Genomic DNA, 14,103 nt, shown 5'->3' with positions numbered 1-14,103 from the left:
GGCCTATGATCTTGAAGCTTTCGTTCTGTTCGAAGTGATCCTGAGAAGCTTTGAAGCATAATTTGGATTTGAGAAACAGAGACTAACTGATGTTCGTATTGATGTCTATCTAGCTACGTGGCCAGGAACCCATCAAATTAGTCAGACGGCAGGATATCTCCCGAGGCTGGACAAGGATCTAAGGCATTCTTAGACCTGATGGATGCAGGCGAACCAGTATTCGTATTGAGGGCATGTAGGGCATGTAGCTGGTCCGTTGGTCCGTTGGTCCGCCGTATCATCAAAGTGGGTCACAGCAGAACGTTCCAAGGCTGAATGAGGCTCTGCTCTGTCGTTGGGGGCGACTGGCCGGAAGCGGAGGCGGAGGCGGAGAACTATGCTAAACGCCGCAAACTGCGCGTTGATTGACCGCTGATTAATCGGGTCCTTTCTCGAGGGAACACGCTTTACAAACTGGGCTCATTTCGAGCTGGTTTTCGAGCAATGCAATATGATCGCAATGACGCGGTCTGGTAAGAGCAACCCTGTGATTTCCGTGTGATTTCTAGTTTTTGGTATCGGATCGAGAGTGCATGCCCCATTGTCCGGCCCGATCCCCAATTGCGAGTCTGCGAGTTGGTATACGGGGTATGTACTCAGGTAGCTCGCGAGACCTCGCCGATGATTGGCGATTGCAAAACGGCCCTGTCAATGGAGCACGACGTCACCGCAGCAATCTCGAAGAATATTGCTCGTCAAACCTGCCAGTACATGATCGTCACATCTTGAGTTTATCGCGGCGCGGCACATAGCCATTAGGGCATCGTCAGCTAGTACACCGCTGCCACCCAAGTTACCTGTTATATCTGCGTGGATTGCTCTACTCTCTTCTCGATGACGGGAGGAGAACCTGAAGAGGGACAGCGACTTGTGGAGGCTGGCAGAGTATGATATCCTATAGCATCTCCCGATTGCCTTTCAGAATCAACTAACCTAGGAAAGAATGCGTGTGATCGGTGTCGCGCCAGGAAGAGAAAATGCGACTATTCGCTAGAGGCCAAGTGTTGTTCCGAATGTGTGAAGGCCGGTGTCACTTGCGCCCACACTCATGTCATCAAATACAGACCGAGAAAGAAGAGGACGAGGTAAGCTTGGGTCAAGGATCTGTTGCATTCCCAAAGATCATGTACTAATGTGTGAGCTTCCCCTTTTTCATCAGCCGACGTATAGAAAACGTCGAGGATCGAATCCAACAGCTAGAAGCAATGATAAGATCACAGGCCACTGAACCAGCACAAAATGCCTCTGATAAGAAAACTCCGGTCAACACCGAGTCTTCACTCGCAGCCCCCGAAGAGACCTTTGACCTGCCCGACGGTTGGCACGATGACCCTGGGAGCCTCGCTTGGGTTCCCATCGGCGTTGACACGCCTATTAACTCAAATGCATATCAGCTAGATAGCTCATACGTGCCCATATCTTCCTTGGACGGAATCTTCTCACTGCCTCGGGTTGATGGAGGGTCGTCTGTCCTTTCTGCGATAAATGTCATAAATCACCAGACTGCACGGTCGAGCCAGACGCATGTCGAGCACCCATCCGAGGAACTGGCTCGACTCTGTCATCGTGACTTGCCTTCAGCGCATGAGGCATCCTTGATGCTTCAAGAATATTTGATGGATTTCAACTCTGTCATCCCACTATTTGATAGACGAGCGATTGCGTTGCATTTTCAAGACTGCTACTCGGGCAGCCCTGATATTAAAGGCGTCTCGTGGGGTACTCTTTACGTGGTCCTTGGGATAGCTCATCAGCTTCGCGCAATGAGCCCACTTGCCACGGAGGATGATAATATTACTGCCATCAGATACCTTGACAGATGCATGAAAAGGCTCCCCGAACTTCTCATGGACACCCCATCGCTTGCGCTCATTCAGTGTTTACTAGGAGTGGCCATCATTATCAAAGGGACTCCACGGTCACGATCAGCCGCGCTGTTCGTCTCCATCGCGATGCGGTTGGCCCAGGACCTGGGATATAACGAGAAACGGCCGCAAAACGGCGGTGGCGTCTTTGAGGCCGAGCAGGAAAATTTGGTCTTCTGGATTGCGTTTCTTCTTGATTCAGACCACTCTTTGCGCTCCAATCGTCTTCCCACACAGAGCTACGAGCATATTGATGCAGATCTACCAGACCAAGATCCGACCAGTGGTGCTGGTATTGTGCGTGCTGATGTTGGAAATTTGAAGGCCAACATTCTTCGCCTCCGAGTGGAGATGAGTCTTGTGCAAGCGGAAATAATGGAAGAATTGTTCAGTGTGAAGGCAAGGCGAAAGCTCGTGTCGGAACTCACGAGAGTTGCAGATATGATCACCTTGCGACTTCACCAATGGAGAGACAATTGGATCTTCCAGGTCCACCCCTATGATCTTAGGCGCATGTTGCAAAGGTCGGAAATGGTGCATGTCTTGGTCTTGGAAGCGGCGTACTTCACCACGAACTGGGCATTACAAGCAGAAATCATACAGACAGGACACAGAACTGATTGTAGCATCTTGATTTCCAACACCTTGACACAAAAGGCGGCCACAAAAGAGCCACCATGCTATCCACATGCGAGAAGACTTCTCGAGCTTGTGGTCGTTGCTCCCTCAGGAGACATTGCATGTACCTGGTACGCGAACCAGGCGGAATCACCTGAAGCAAAGAAGATCTACTGACTGAGTGCCTTAGGATGATATTCGATGCCATTGTGATTGCATCGTGCGTTCTTTTGAAACGTGCTTCGACACATCCAAATGATAATTTGTCTGTCGATGATGTGCGGCTGACGGAGCCAACAGTGAAGCTCCTGACCGTGCTTGCGGCAAAAACTGGCAATGAAGATCTCATGAAAATCCAATTGAATTGCGAGGTGCTACTCGAAAGAGCCAATAAAGCTCTGCGAAAGAGTTAGTGCGGCAACCTTCAGGCCTATGCATGAATTCAACCAGGGAGAGTGGTAAAGAGAGGTGGAATGGCGTAGTGATCTCATCCAATATCCGACGTTTAGCCTTCGAATTTTAATGCGAGGCTTGACTCGGATTCACTCTCACCAGAGAGGGTCGAGAGAAACGCCACACAAATGTGACCCGTTCAAATTCTCCAAGAAAGTTTCCATGCCAAACATCTCTCCTCGAACCCCTTGGATGACCTAAAGCTGGGATGTTCTAATCAAGTCTCCAACATTCAGGCACGACCTATCCAAGTCCATACCATCGGCTTCCGGAGTCATAACCCGGCGAATAATCTCATATCTATGGGCTGGTGACGATGGAAAAGTGGTCCGCCCATGTCACCTCCATGTTACCCATCCCTGGGGTGATGTCATGATGAAAGCATTGTCCATCGCTTCACCCTCGGCAGATGCTGAACACAGAGAAAACACTGTACACGATAAGCGTGGGAGAAGGTAATTAGATCTAGTTTTGCGTCGACGCTGTGTTACTCCCTCCCTGGAGCCAAGGTTTGACCTCTTACTGGCGAGTGAGTTGCCATTAATTCCCACATCCAGAGCGACAACTCAAGCATATTTACACGCGACCCCCAACAAATTCGGCCATCCATTCTCACACAGGCCACAATGGCGCTTTCACAAGCAGCGGCGAGCCTCGAGAAACTTGTCGGTCACACTGGTGATGCTACTACCGAGCAGAACCTGACCAATCCTTCCCAAGATGTCAAGAGATATGCCGACCCATCAGGCGAGAAGATGAAGGCACTGGTCTGGAATGGAAAGAATTCGGTCAAGGTGGTTGAGACGTTTAAGCCCGCGAGAATCGAAGACACAGACGTCATTGTAAAGGTGACCGGCTCGACTATTTGTGGCTCAGACCTGCATTTGTACCATGGGGCCGTTATCGAATTGCAGAAAGGTGATATTCTAGGCCATGAATTTTGTGGTGTGGTTGACAGCGTGGGTCCAAGCATTTCCAAGGTGAAGCCTGGGGATCGCGTGGTTTGCAGTTTCCAGATTGCCTGCGGAAGTTGTATGTACTGCCAGAAGAAACTGAGCAGCCAATGTGAGAAAACGAACGACAATACCATCGAAAACATCATGTACGGCGGTCGTACGGCCGGCATGCTGGGATACTCACACTTCACCGGCGGCTATGCAGGCGGTCAGGCCGAGTACGTCCGTGTGGCATACGGGGACGTAAATCTGCTCAAGCTACCAGACTCTGTGCCTGACGAGAAAGGACTTTATCTCAGCGATGTGCTCAGCACCTCCTGGAATGCGGTAGTGGACACGGGTGTCAAGGAAGGTGACGTTGTCGCTATCTGGGGCGCTGGCCCCATCGGCCAAACGTGTGCAGATATGAGTTTCATAAATGGCGCGCGCCGAGTCATCCTCATCGACGGTGGTCCTGCAGCATGGCGGTTGGACTATGTCAAGAGTAAGCTGCCCAAAATCGAGACCATCAATTTCAGTGACCTCCCCAAGGGTGAGAGCATTACCTCTGTACTCAAAAAGATGGAGCACGGAGGGCCGGATGTTGCCCTGGAGTGCGCTGCCGGCGAATACGCCAAGGGTTGGGCGCATTACTTCGAGATTCTTCTCGGTGCGGAAACAGACACATCGGAGATCCTCAACGAGTGCATCACCAGCGTCAAGAACTTCGGCCGCGTGGGCGTCACCGGCGTCTACGTAGGCTTCACCAACCACTTCAACATCGGCAGCCTGATGGAGCGTGGCATCCGGCTCATCGGAAATGGCCAGGCACCCGTGCACTTGTACTGGGAAGACCTTCTGAAGAAACTCGAGGACGGCTCTCTGGACCCATACCATATGCTGTCGCATCGCGTGCGCCTCGAGGAAATGGAAGAGCTGTATCGCAGATTCGACGCCAGGGAGAAAGGCTTGCAGAAAGTCTTTGTTGAGACCAAGTTTAGCAGCCCGCCTGCTCAGGGGGCACCGCAATTGACCAAGTGGGGTACTGCAACTTGGTGATATGACTATTAACTATAGTAGCGAAAAACGCCATGAGGTACTCTACAAAGGCGCTCGCGGTATTGATCACTTAGCCGATGTTTCATTAGGTATCTTGTTGAGTACGATAGCACATAATGCGTATATATGACTTGGCAGAGACAGTCCCGATGAGATGCCCTGCAAGTTGTGTGCTCCCTTCAATAGTTGTCCCTAGGGTTGCATCGTTGAAGCAGTCGAAGGATTGCTTCGAGGTCATAGCCCTGCATGTCTAAGCCATTACGGGCATTAATCTGCTACTAGCAGAGTCTGTTGAGCAGGAATGACAATTCACGTTGAGACAGATGCCCGAATAAGATCATCCCCCCCACCCAAGTGCTTTGTCAATGAGCGCGCTTCCGGTCACTGTGATGACTGCTTCCGCCAAAGCCACTAGGAGACCGATTTCGTTTTGGGCGTCTCGAGTATCTACTCTCTGAGGGTTCGAGGCCCGGTGGGAAACGTGGAACGTTGTCGCGGTTCCTGCGTTCCAGTTCAGCCTCGAAACACTCATTGCCATATTCTTGCCGAGGACTGCGCCTATTCTCCCGTTCCCTCTCGCGACGATTACGAAGCTTTTGAAAATCCCCAGTTCCATAGCCAGTACCTTCGGAACCACCCAATTCTGCGTTCTGGTCCTGGTAGGAATGCTTGGTATACCTGCGGTCTTGTCTGCTTCGTTGATCTGCATCTCTCCCCTGTCGTAGGTGTGTGTCCCGTTGGACTGGTGTTAGCCCGCCTAGTCGATGGAGTTCCTAACAGCCGCCGGCAACGGGGGTTTCCAAAAGGTTCCGTGCAAGTTTTGTTTCTCTCATATAGTTTCCATCCGAAGAGTACGCGTCCCGGTCTGTAGAGTTCATGCTCGTCTTGAATTCGAGGGGCGTCAACGGTACCTCCGACCTGAACTTTTTGTCTTCGTTGTCTTCGCGATCCCGATCGGTATTGATAGGCCTATTTGCCCTGAAAGAGCCCCTGTGAGGAGTGCTTGAAATATGAACATCAGACTCCATACCAGATGACTGATCGGCGTCATAGTAGTGATCGCTTCCAGAGTTGAAACTAAACATTTTGGTCTGTCTTGTAGATGCTTCGACTGAAAATACTCTCACTCTTTTAGACATTACGAAGGAAGCTGGCCCTTTTATACTGTCAAGGAACCAATACAACGCGATCGTCATGGCACAAAATGACTCTTGTCTTGTAATTGGCGGAGTAACAGTTAACATCTGGAAGATAGTTGAAACGACAGAGATGGTCTGGCATGATTCATGAATGTACAAGGCCACCGTCGAGATGCACCGGCCCAATCTTACTTCAGACATAGCCACATGGCACTGGAAAGGCACCTATAGATTCTGAGAGTCGTCACGTATGCCACATGCAACATACGTGTAAGGGATGTGACCAGGCGATCCAACTTGTCGAGACCGCTGTGCAACATTGCCAGTTGATCAACCACTTCACAAAATACAGAACTCATCCTTTTTTGACTATTGTAAACTCGGAATGTCGAGTGGCACGTTTGACAGAGAACTATCAAGTATTCCGACCGGAGATTGCCTCATCTCGTTAGGAAAGTGCACTGCATTGTCAACTATGCCTGTTTTCGCAAAGCAATCGAGCATTCCAGTCATCTTTCAACTTTAAAATAACAATCGCAAATGATCGCCGAGTCACAGTGGTGCCAACAAAAGGCATTGCGCGTGCCTTCTAGCTTGTGCATTCACTCGAACACCGTCTTAGCGTGGCCTCTCGGTTCTTCCGATAATGCAACTTCAAGGTGAGCTAGGGTGAGAATCTGTAGAATAGTGAATTGTGAGGTTTACGATCGTAGAGATAATGCGCGTACCAACAAGTGCTCGTCCTCCATAGCAAATTGGCAACACGGAGGCTCTTTTATGTCAAAGAACTGGCAATTTTGCTTCTTGCTCTAATCCTTGGACCGTAGAAAGCAAGCGCCCACGGGACAAGTGTCAAAATGGCACCGATGGCACCAAGTAAACTCGATGCTCCTTGAAAGCCCATATTGCGGAACATCTCTGCTGTAACAAGCGTGAAAGAGCCGCCCAGGATGTTCCGAATAAGACCAGTACCTGCAAGGGCAGAACTGGCATAGATGTGGTAGACATCGGCTGTGTAGTTGAAAGAAGCCAGGTAGATACTGAAGATACCCATTGTGGCTATCCCAACACCTATTGCTGGAACTATCCAATGAATAGAAGAATAACAAGTCCAGCCGAAGACAAAAATGCCAATGGGCATAAGAGCAGATTCGACACAAGTGAAGAGGAGCCGGCCCTCTGGACTTCCGTTGATTTTGATGGGATGGTGTTTCACAGCCCATTTCTCTTGATAGATACTCAAAAATGTGGAGAGTATGGCTGAGATACACATTGACGCAAAAACGAAGCCAGTCTGCTCCAAAGTAAAGCCATGGTTGACCTGAAAGACGAGAGGCACAGATCCGAACTGTAGATAGAGGACACCCCAGGCGAAACCCACCCACAGCGAGAACCAAAAAACGACAGCCTCGGTGAAAAGCATATGGATGGGGCGATAGAGGGAGACTGCTATCATCTTTGCGAGTGACGCCCTTTCCTCGTCTGCCTTGACCTTCCAACGTATGCGGCGCCAAGTTTGGCCTTTTCCTCCAGCTTCGATGTGGTGTTCAACCCCGAGGGCTCCAGCAGTCTCCAGTTTCTCGTACCACTTATTCAGTAGTTTTGCTTTTCTGCTGAGAATTATGCTGCCGCGCGTCTCCTTGAAGAATATCGTTACGAGAGACACCAGGACGCCACTAGTGATAACTTGAATGTAGAATACCCACCTCCAAGATAAACGTTGAGCGACCACACCTGAAACGAGAGGCCCAAGTCCTGTGCCAAACAGTGTAGCGCCGGTAAAAAGGACCATAGGAGTATTTCTATCAGCTGTCTCCCAAACATCAGCCAAGATCCCCCCTACCATAGTCGAGAAGGTTGAGCCACCAACACCAAGGAACAGCCTGGCGGCCAGCATACCACCATAAGATTCTGTGAGCGCACAGCCAAGTTGGCAAATCACAAACAGAATGCCTGTTGCTATGAACACTGGCCGCCTTCCATTGATCTCTGAAAAGGGCGCGAGGACCATGGGGGCGACTCCAAACCCGAGTGTGAAGACAGTGATGCCGACGTTGTAGGCAACATTCGACACCCCCCACTTCTCGGTAAGCTCCAAGGCTGGAGAAGCATAGCTGCCGGCTGAATAGGCTGCCGTGATGTTTACGCTGCAGGACAGGTATGTCATCAATTTCTTTCGGGTGAGAGACCATGCGAATGGATTATCGTAGTCCTTCAAATTCGGACATGGAGGTATCTGAATCGACAAATCCGGTGGGAAAATAGGATTGAGTGGTAGAGCGGAATCGAAAGTCAGATAACGGTATTCGATGTTTCCTGAGTTCTGTGAACCTGGAAAAGCTGCATATCCAGAGGGCTTGCAAATGCCGACCTCTTGACTTTCGAGGTCTGTAGCCTCTATGTGTACAGGAGCAACCATGGTGAATTCGTGGGACCGATCATGTTCATGAGTGTCCGTATCGCTTTGCATGACCATGCAACGGTGTATGGTCCAGCTACCATGTATCATATGCTCCGGGACTAGATATCACAACCCTGAGGAGCAGCGTGGGCAAAATTCTTGGAGAAATCTTTCGGGGATCGGCACCACCGTAGAGGAGGAGATGGCATTCTCGCAACGAGTGAATTGGATGGCTTCGCTTGGAGGAAAGCACATCTCACCGGGGTTTGGCTTCCGCTAAGCCGGGTACATTGCCGACGACCAATTGGGGGAAATGAAATACAGGGTCCCATATTCTAGAATTACCCTTGCAATACTCCGTAAAATGTGTCTGAGATATGATGGCGCCTCGAAAAGAGCCCGGGAGCTTGGCAGCGGGCTTTGCTCTCCCTCTAGGAAAGCAACGTGAGGTCGAGAATTGGTGGTAATATCGACTAAACTTTCATCCGTCGGGTTTGAGGTGAGGCCTTTGAGACACTTTCTCTGGACAAGCGTTTGTCGATTCACGTACGACAACCATACTTATGCTGGGGTGAAGTGAATCCAACAGATCCCTGTGGGACGATGGATTTCGTTCGCGATTAACTGATGAATCATGACTGCTGACTTGAGACTTGGGTATGACGTGAAATCCAAAAGAACGCAGAGGCTTGACTGCCAGCCAACTGTAAATGGGGCGGAACAACAGATCTGCCGGGATCTTATCTTATCTCGTACACATGCACAATACTGAGTACTGTATAATATACATACTGGGACAGCATTGGTGGACAAATTGAACTACTTTGAGCTAACTTCACTCCTCATAATCGAGAGATTCTAGTGTTATGGGTACTCAACAATATCGATGCGGGAAAAAGAATATGCAGTTGCTGTACTGTCAAGCGGATGCTCAACCTAGCCCCTTCGCTCGAAAATGAAGTTCGGTGCATGTAGTGGCAGAGAGGCAATGATGTCAGAGGTCTGAAACGTCATGATGCATGCCTCTCGGTGAAACTTACATTATGTATGGGGAAAGTCCTTGGATGCATATTCTATGCCTTCCAACTGAAAAGTCCCTACATTGAAAGTCCGCGCATCAGCAGTATAGCAGGTCTCGTCCTCGTCAGCATCAAGGAGGCGTTGTTCGGAGCGAGAGGAAAGGCAGGGAACATGGGGTCACCTGAGCAAATTTCGAGCAAGGAGATGATGAAGAACAAGAACGGTAAGGATAAGTTTCGCCCCTAGTATGCACAAAACAAGTCTGACCTGAGCGATCAGTGGCGGGTGGGCAGCTAGCACAACTCTCTAAAGAACCCTCGACTGGTTTCTACCGTGATGGATACTGCAGAACCGGACCTGAAGACAAAGGGAATCATTCGGTCGGCGCCACAGTCAACAAAGACTTCCTTGACTTCACCAATTCGAGAGGAAACAATTTGAGAGAGGCGGGAGTCAAGGACGGAATGAAGTGGTGTCTTTGCGCGTCGAGGTGGAAGGAAGCCTTCGATGCGGCCCAGCGAGGTGATTTCGCGCCTTCGGCGGTGCCGAAAGTGCATCTCCATGCATCTCACGAGGGCGCCTTAAGAGACATTAAATACAGTGACTTGAAGCAGTACGCAGCTCAAACAGAAGCAACCAACGAACTGGCGAATCGAAAACAGGGCTATGAAAGCCCAGAGAAACCCGGAGGCATGGCTAAGGAGAGCCAGGAGATCAGTGGGAACTCGGAGACGACAGGCGGAGTAGGAGTGAGGTTGCCCAAAGGGAAATAGTAGATAGTGTCATGAGAATGGGATATATTTGCCAGGGAGCAAGATACCACACCTGCAATACATGCATCGTGCTATACGGAGGAACGCAAGACACGATATGCAACATGACTACTTCTTCTAATGAAGATGACCGTGGCTCGACTAATCAACTAATCAATGATCTTCCAAGTAAATCGGTTGAACCATTGCAGTTGTCGAGCAGCTAATCACGACATCCACAGAGTTGGAACAGGAGTTACGCGTTACTCTCGCCGTAAATGACTTTGTTAGACTCTGCTCGAGTTACAATGTCGTTGTGAATGGATCTATACCAAGACTGAGCATGCATTTGATGACTTGCGTTTCATTACAACAAGCTAAGCTAGGATTCATTCTGATATGTTACTTTGTATTTTCTGTTTTGTATTTCACTCTAGGCTCAAAATGCACAGACGTCTCTAATATCGCCCGTAGTCGTAATCCACCAGAATGCCAAGGGCCGAGGTGATGGGCAGACCGTGGAAAAGGTGATCCTCGACGTGGTTGAATCAGATGGAGAGACTGTGATGAGACAGAAGCCGACATCCACCACCACTTACACACACCCTCTCTCCACCAACGCTAGCACTGCATCTACCATTCTTTCAGGATCCTTGGAACTGCGCCAGACATGCTATCCATCCAGCACAGCTTCTCCCTTATCTGACTGCCACCTACAACATGACTTCTTGTCCATTGACAGCCTTCTCCATATGACAACCTCGGTCACGAACCCGCTCGGGACATCCTCACTTTTACACCTCGGGGCCCGGCGAGGAGAGATTCCATCGAGGCTTTTCGCAAACTCGTTGTTCGTTTGAGCCTGGCGCGCCATGTCTGACTCTGTTGGTCAGTTATGCTCTTTTTCCTGCAGTGCCCCCCTCATGTGCTTTCTGACTCTCACAAGACCGCGTCTTCAACCATGCTCTCGCCACAGTTCGCCGGCTACCACGCACCGGTTCGTCCAGACCTCCCCCGTCAGCACGCCTTCGCCTATATGGCCTATACAAACAATCCATGGAGGGTGATGTTGAGTCGATATTGCCACGCCCCACGCTCCCTTCCGTGTCACCCGACCCGAATCATTCAAAATCCAACAATGTCCATCGTTATGCCTCACGCGACTTACGAATGCGGGAAGCCGAAGCCGAGATTGAAAAGTGGGACTCATGGCATAGCTGCGCCGGAATGTCAAAGACAGATGCAAAGAGAAGATATATTGGCACCCTAATTGAAACCATGAAGGAGTATGCAAGCGGCACCCAGGAGGCCCGCGAACTGGTTGCCGAACTGGAGTTTGTCTGGAATCAAATCCGTAGTCAGAGTGGAAGCTCCGAAGACGAGGATGCAGACGCAGACCCAGATTCGCCCACCAGGAGACTGGAACGAGCAGGTCTCAAGCAAACGCTCGGTTTTGGGAGTAATTCACCCAGCCAGATTGCCCAAGTCGGACGTGCAGGTGGTGCTAGCGGTCGAGCAAATTCAGAGCCAAATCGATTAAGGGTTCTCTCACCGGTGTCGGCACGCGACAGTAACGATGTAGTGGAGGCGGAAGAGGTCGATCCTGATACAGAAGCGGTCATTGGTCCCTTGACGACCTCATCACAGCTCATTTCTGAGTCGGAATGGAGAGCAAGAATAGAAGCTCATCTACGACAGCTGGCAACAGAGGTCGCTGCTTTGCGGGAAGAAATGTCCGCAAACCATCTTCTCTCCTCCTCATCGCTATCGCCTTCGCTTACCTCCCGGCGAAGGCGGCTGTTATTTCGAATGACTTCCTGGGCGCGATGGTTGGCGTGGACATTCATGCGCCAGGCCTTCGTTGCGGCCGCCTTTGTCCTCCTTGTCATCCTTTGGGCTAGATGGAAAGGGTTTAAAGATCGACGGGTAGAACATTGGGCTAGGAGGCGTTGGAACGATGCCCAAGTACTTTATGGAAGCATAAACTTGTGGCTCAAGGGACTCACGGTAACATATGGATTGCGTCCACGATCCAATGCCTCCTGATGAACCATTCAAGGTCTTGCAGGCATCCGTAATAAAAGTGCTCCCTTCGCTCGAGTGGTCTAATATCAGTTTTCACAAACGTCTGTTGGGCTCGTTCCTGTTGGAACGGCAAATATTACCCAGCCATAACATCTATCGCCGGAATGATCATGCACGACAGAGCCATGCGAAGCACCGGCTACCCCGATCGACAACCCAGAGACAGCATCAATGGGCCTAGAAGACTAATTGGAGAAGTTGCAGGACGAGTAAAGCGTCCCCACGCAATGATCTGTACGATGAATGATGAGGGACATGGCTTAACTCAGGCCAGATACCTGAAGCATAATACTGTATTGCTTATAACCCAAATGTGAAGAGAAAGATATCAGATGGACTATCTCGGGTTTATCCTCAAAAGAATTACTACCTGCTACGACGCTCCCGGACAAATATAAATTTCCCATCTTCACCCAGCGTGGACACCACAATATGACCCAGCTCTCCATAAGACTTTCCTGTTGGCTATGGGCACCGGAAGCGAAGCAGAGATCTTCTCGGTAATTACAGCCTAGATCGATCAGCCATCACTCTCGAAACGGCTCCGCAAACAAGACATTCAGAGGCAATGATAAGCATATGTAAACATGGTCTAGTTGAGGTTCATAGTATATGCCCTGGGAATTCAAAATCATCATTTGCAATAGGCATCGAAGCAACACTGCTCTGCATCGCCCTGGCTACTTCGCTCTGTCTCCTCGCGCCTTCAGCTGCTCTTCTCATCCTCAGATTCCCTCGAAAGCTGTTCATATCATTCATTGATCTCTTGGTGATGAAAGCAGCAGGCTGCCCGAAATCAGGCGCGCCACCCAATGCCGCAAGGATACCACCGACATAATCTGGCGCCGGGATACCTCTCTCGAATATGGAGCTCCAACGGCCGAGAATCCTGGTTACCACCTTGAACACCTGCGAGGTATATGTTCTTGATCGCAGGCGGGGAGCATTCCCTGGTTGGCGTAAAATAGATTCTCGATCTCGGAAATGCCGGGTGGTGGACGATCAATACCACTGGCTGTGCGCATGACGATGACACGAGAGAAGTCAGGAAGGTTGAACTGAGCTGTTCGAAGCATCGCTTCTAGCGTCGCGTTGTCTTCCTGTTCCATTGTGCACTACACACCTGACCCGTTCGTTCAGGGTGAGCGTGGTTTTTCGAAAGCTTCCGATACCCTTTTGCAAGAATAGTATACATCAGATGTTGCCACATCACAGCCAAGCACGCTCGGGGGCTCAAAGCCTGCTTTTTAAATCGGAGTTTCATCATAGAGCGCCCGACAGGACCGGGAAGCCGCCTTGTCATTAAGGGGATGCGGCCGATGCGAACGATATGGCGATGTCACGAAGAGCTTCGTTCACCTCGGACCCTTCTGTTCCATAAAGCCTACCAAGCAAGTCAGCCGCGTCTGCAAGTTTCCCTTTCAACCTTTCCCCTAGGCACTACCATCGAGGTCCTAAAGCGTTGCTTGTTGTCTCTCTCATGAAAGCTAAGGCTATCACGGACCCCTTAGCAGCGTGCCGCGCGTTGTAGCTATAGCCACTTAAGGAACCAAGTAGCGAGCGACTCAAGGCTAGCCTTACCCTCGCTGACCGAGCCAGCTACGATAGAGTCCTCCTAAACCATGTTGGAAGAGCATCATTAGGGCTCGACGGGGTCTTTTTTCACGACTTCCCATTCCTTCTACTGCCCAGATCCTAGATCTCCATAAAACTTTGGAAAATCGTCGCTGCTGACCA

At 50.3% G+C, this 14,103-nt stretch overlaps 5 protein-coding genes across 5 annotated transcripts; 4 read left to right on the top strand and 1 right to left on the bottom strand.

The window, feature by feature from the left end:
- Nucleotides 1–1,087: 1,087 nt before the first annotated feature.
- Nucleotides 1,088–2,699, top strand: A1O9_09004 (uncharacterized protein; the record flags this gene model as incomplete). The annotated part of the gene is made up of 2 exons (XM_013401698.1): nt 1,088–1,124; nt 1,210–2,699. The coding sequence occupies 2 exons, from the start codon at nt 1,088–1,090 to the stop codon at nt 2,697–2,699; spliced, it is 1,527 nt and encodes a 508-aa protein (XP_013257152.1).
- Nucleotides 2,700–3,601: 902 nt separating this feature from the next.
- Nucleotides 3,602–4,969, top strand: A1O9_09003 (oxidoreductase; the record flags this gene model as incomplete). Its single annotated transcript, XM_013401697.1, has 1 exon — nt 3,602–4,969. The coding sequence occupies one exon, from the start codon at nt 3,602–3,604 to the stop codon at nt 4,967–4,969; it is 1,368 nt and encodes a 455-aa protein (XP_013257151.1).
- A 1,914-nt stretch (nt 4,970–6,883) lies between these two features.
- Nucleotides 6,884–8,527, bottom strand: A1O9_09002 (uncharacterized protein; the record flags this gene model as incomplete). Its single annotated transcript, XM_013401696.1, has 1 exon — nt 6,884–8,527. The coding sequence occupies one exon, from the start codon at nt 8,525–8,527 to the stop codon at nt 6,884–6,886; it is 1,644 nt and encodes a 547-aa protein (XP_013257150.1).
- A 1,173-nt stretch (nt 8,528–9,700) lies between these two features.
- On the top strand, nt 9,701–10,302 carry A1O9_09001 (uncharacterized protein; the record flags this gene model as incomplete). The annotated part of the gene is made up of 2 exons (XM_013401695.1): nt 9,701–9,752; nt 9,809–10,302. The coding sequence occupies 2 exons, from the start codon at nt 9,701–9,703 to the stop codon at nt 10,300–10,302; spliced, it is 546 nt and encodes a 181-aa protein (XP_013257149.1).
- An 851-nt stretch (nt 10,303–11,153) lies between these two features.
- Nucleotides 11,154–12,327, top strand: A1O9_09000 (uncharacterized protein; the record flags this gene model as incomplete). Its single annotated transcript, XM_013401694.1, has 2 exons — nt 11,154–11,169; nt 11,228–12,327. 2 exons carry the CDS (start codon nt 11,154–11,156, stop codon nt 12,325–12,327), a joined length of 1,116 nt encoding a protein of 371 aa, XP_013257148.1.
- Between the last annotated feature and the right edge of the window lie 1,776 nt (nt 12,328–14,103).

The sequence above is a fragment of the Exophiala aquamarina genome, assembly GCF_000709125.1.
Source record: "Exophiala aquamarina CBS 119918 chromosome Unknown aczIA-supercont1.9, whole genome shotgun sequence".
In the NCBI taxonomy this organism is placed as follows: Eukaryota; Fungi; Ascomycota; class Eurotiomycetes; order Chaetothyriales; family Herpotrichiellaceae; genus Exophiala; species Exophiala aquamarina.
The sequence above is the reverse complement of the archived record's forward strand: the minus strand, read 5'-3'. Positions and strand labels throughout refer to the sequence as shown.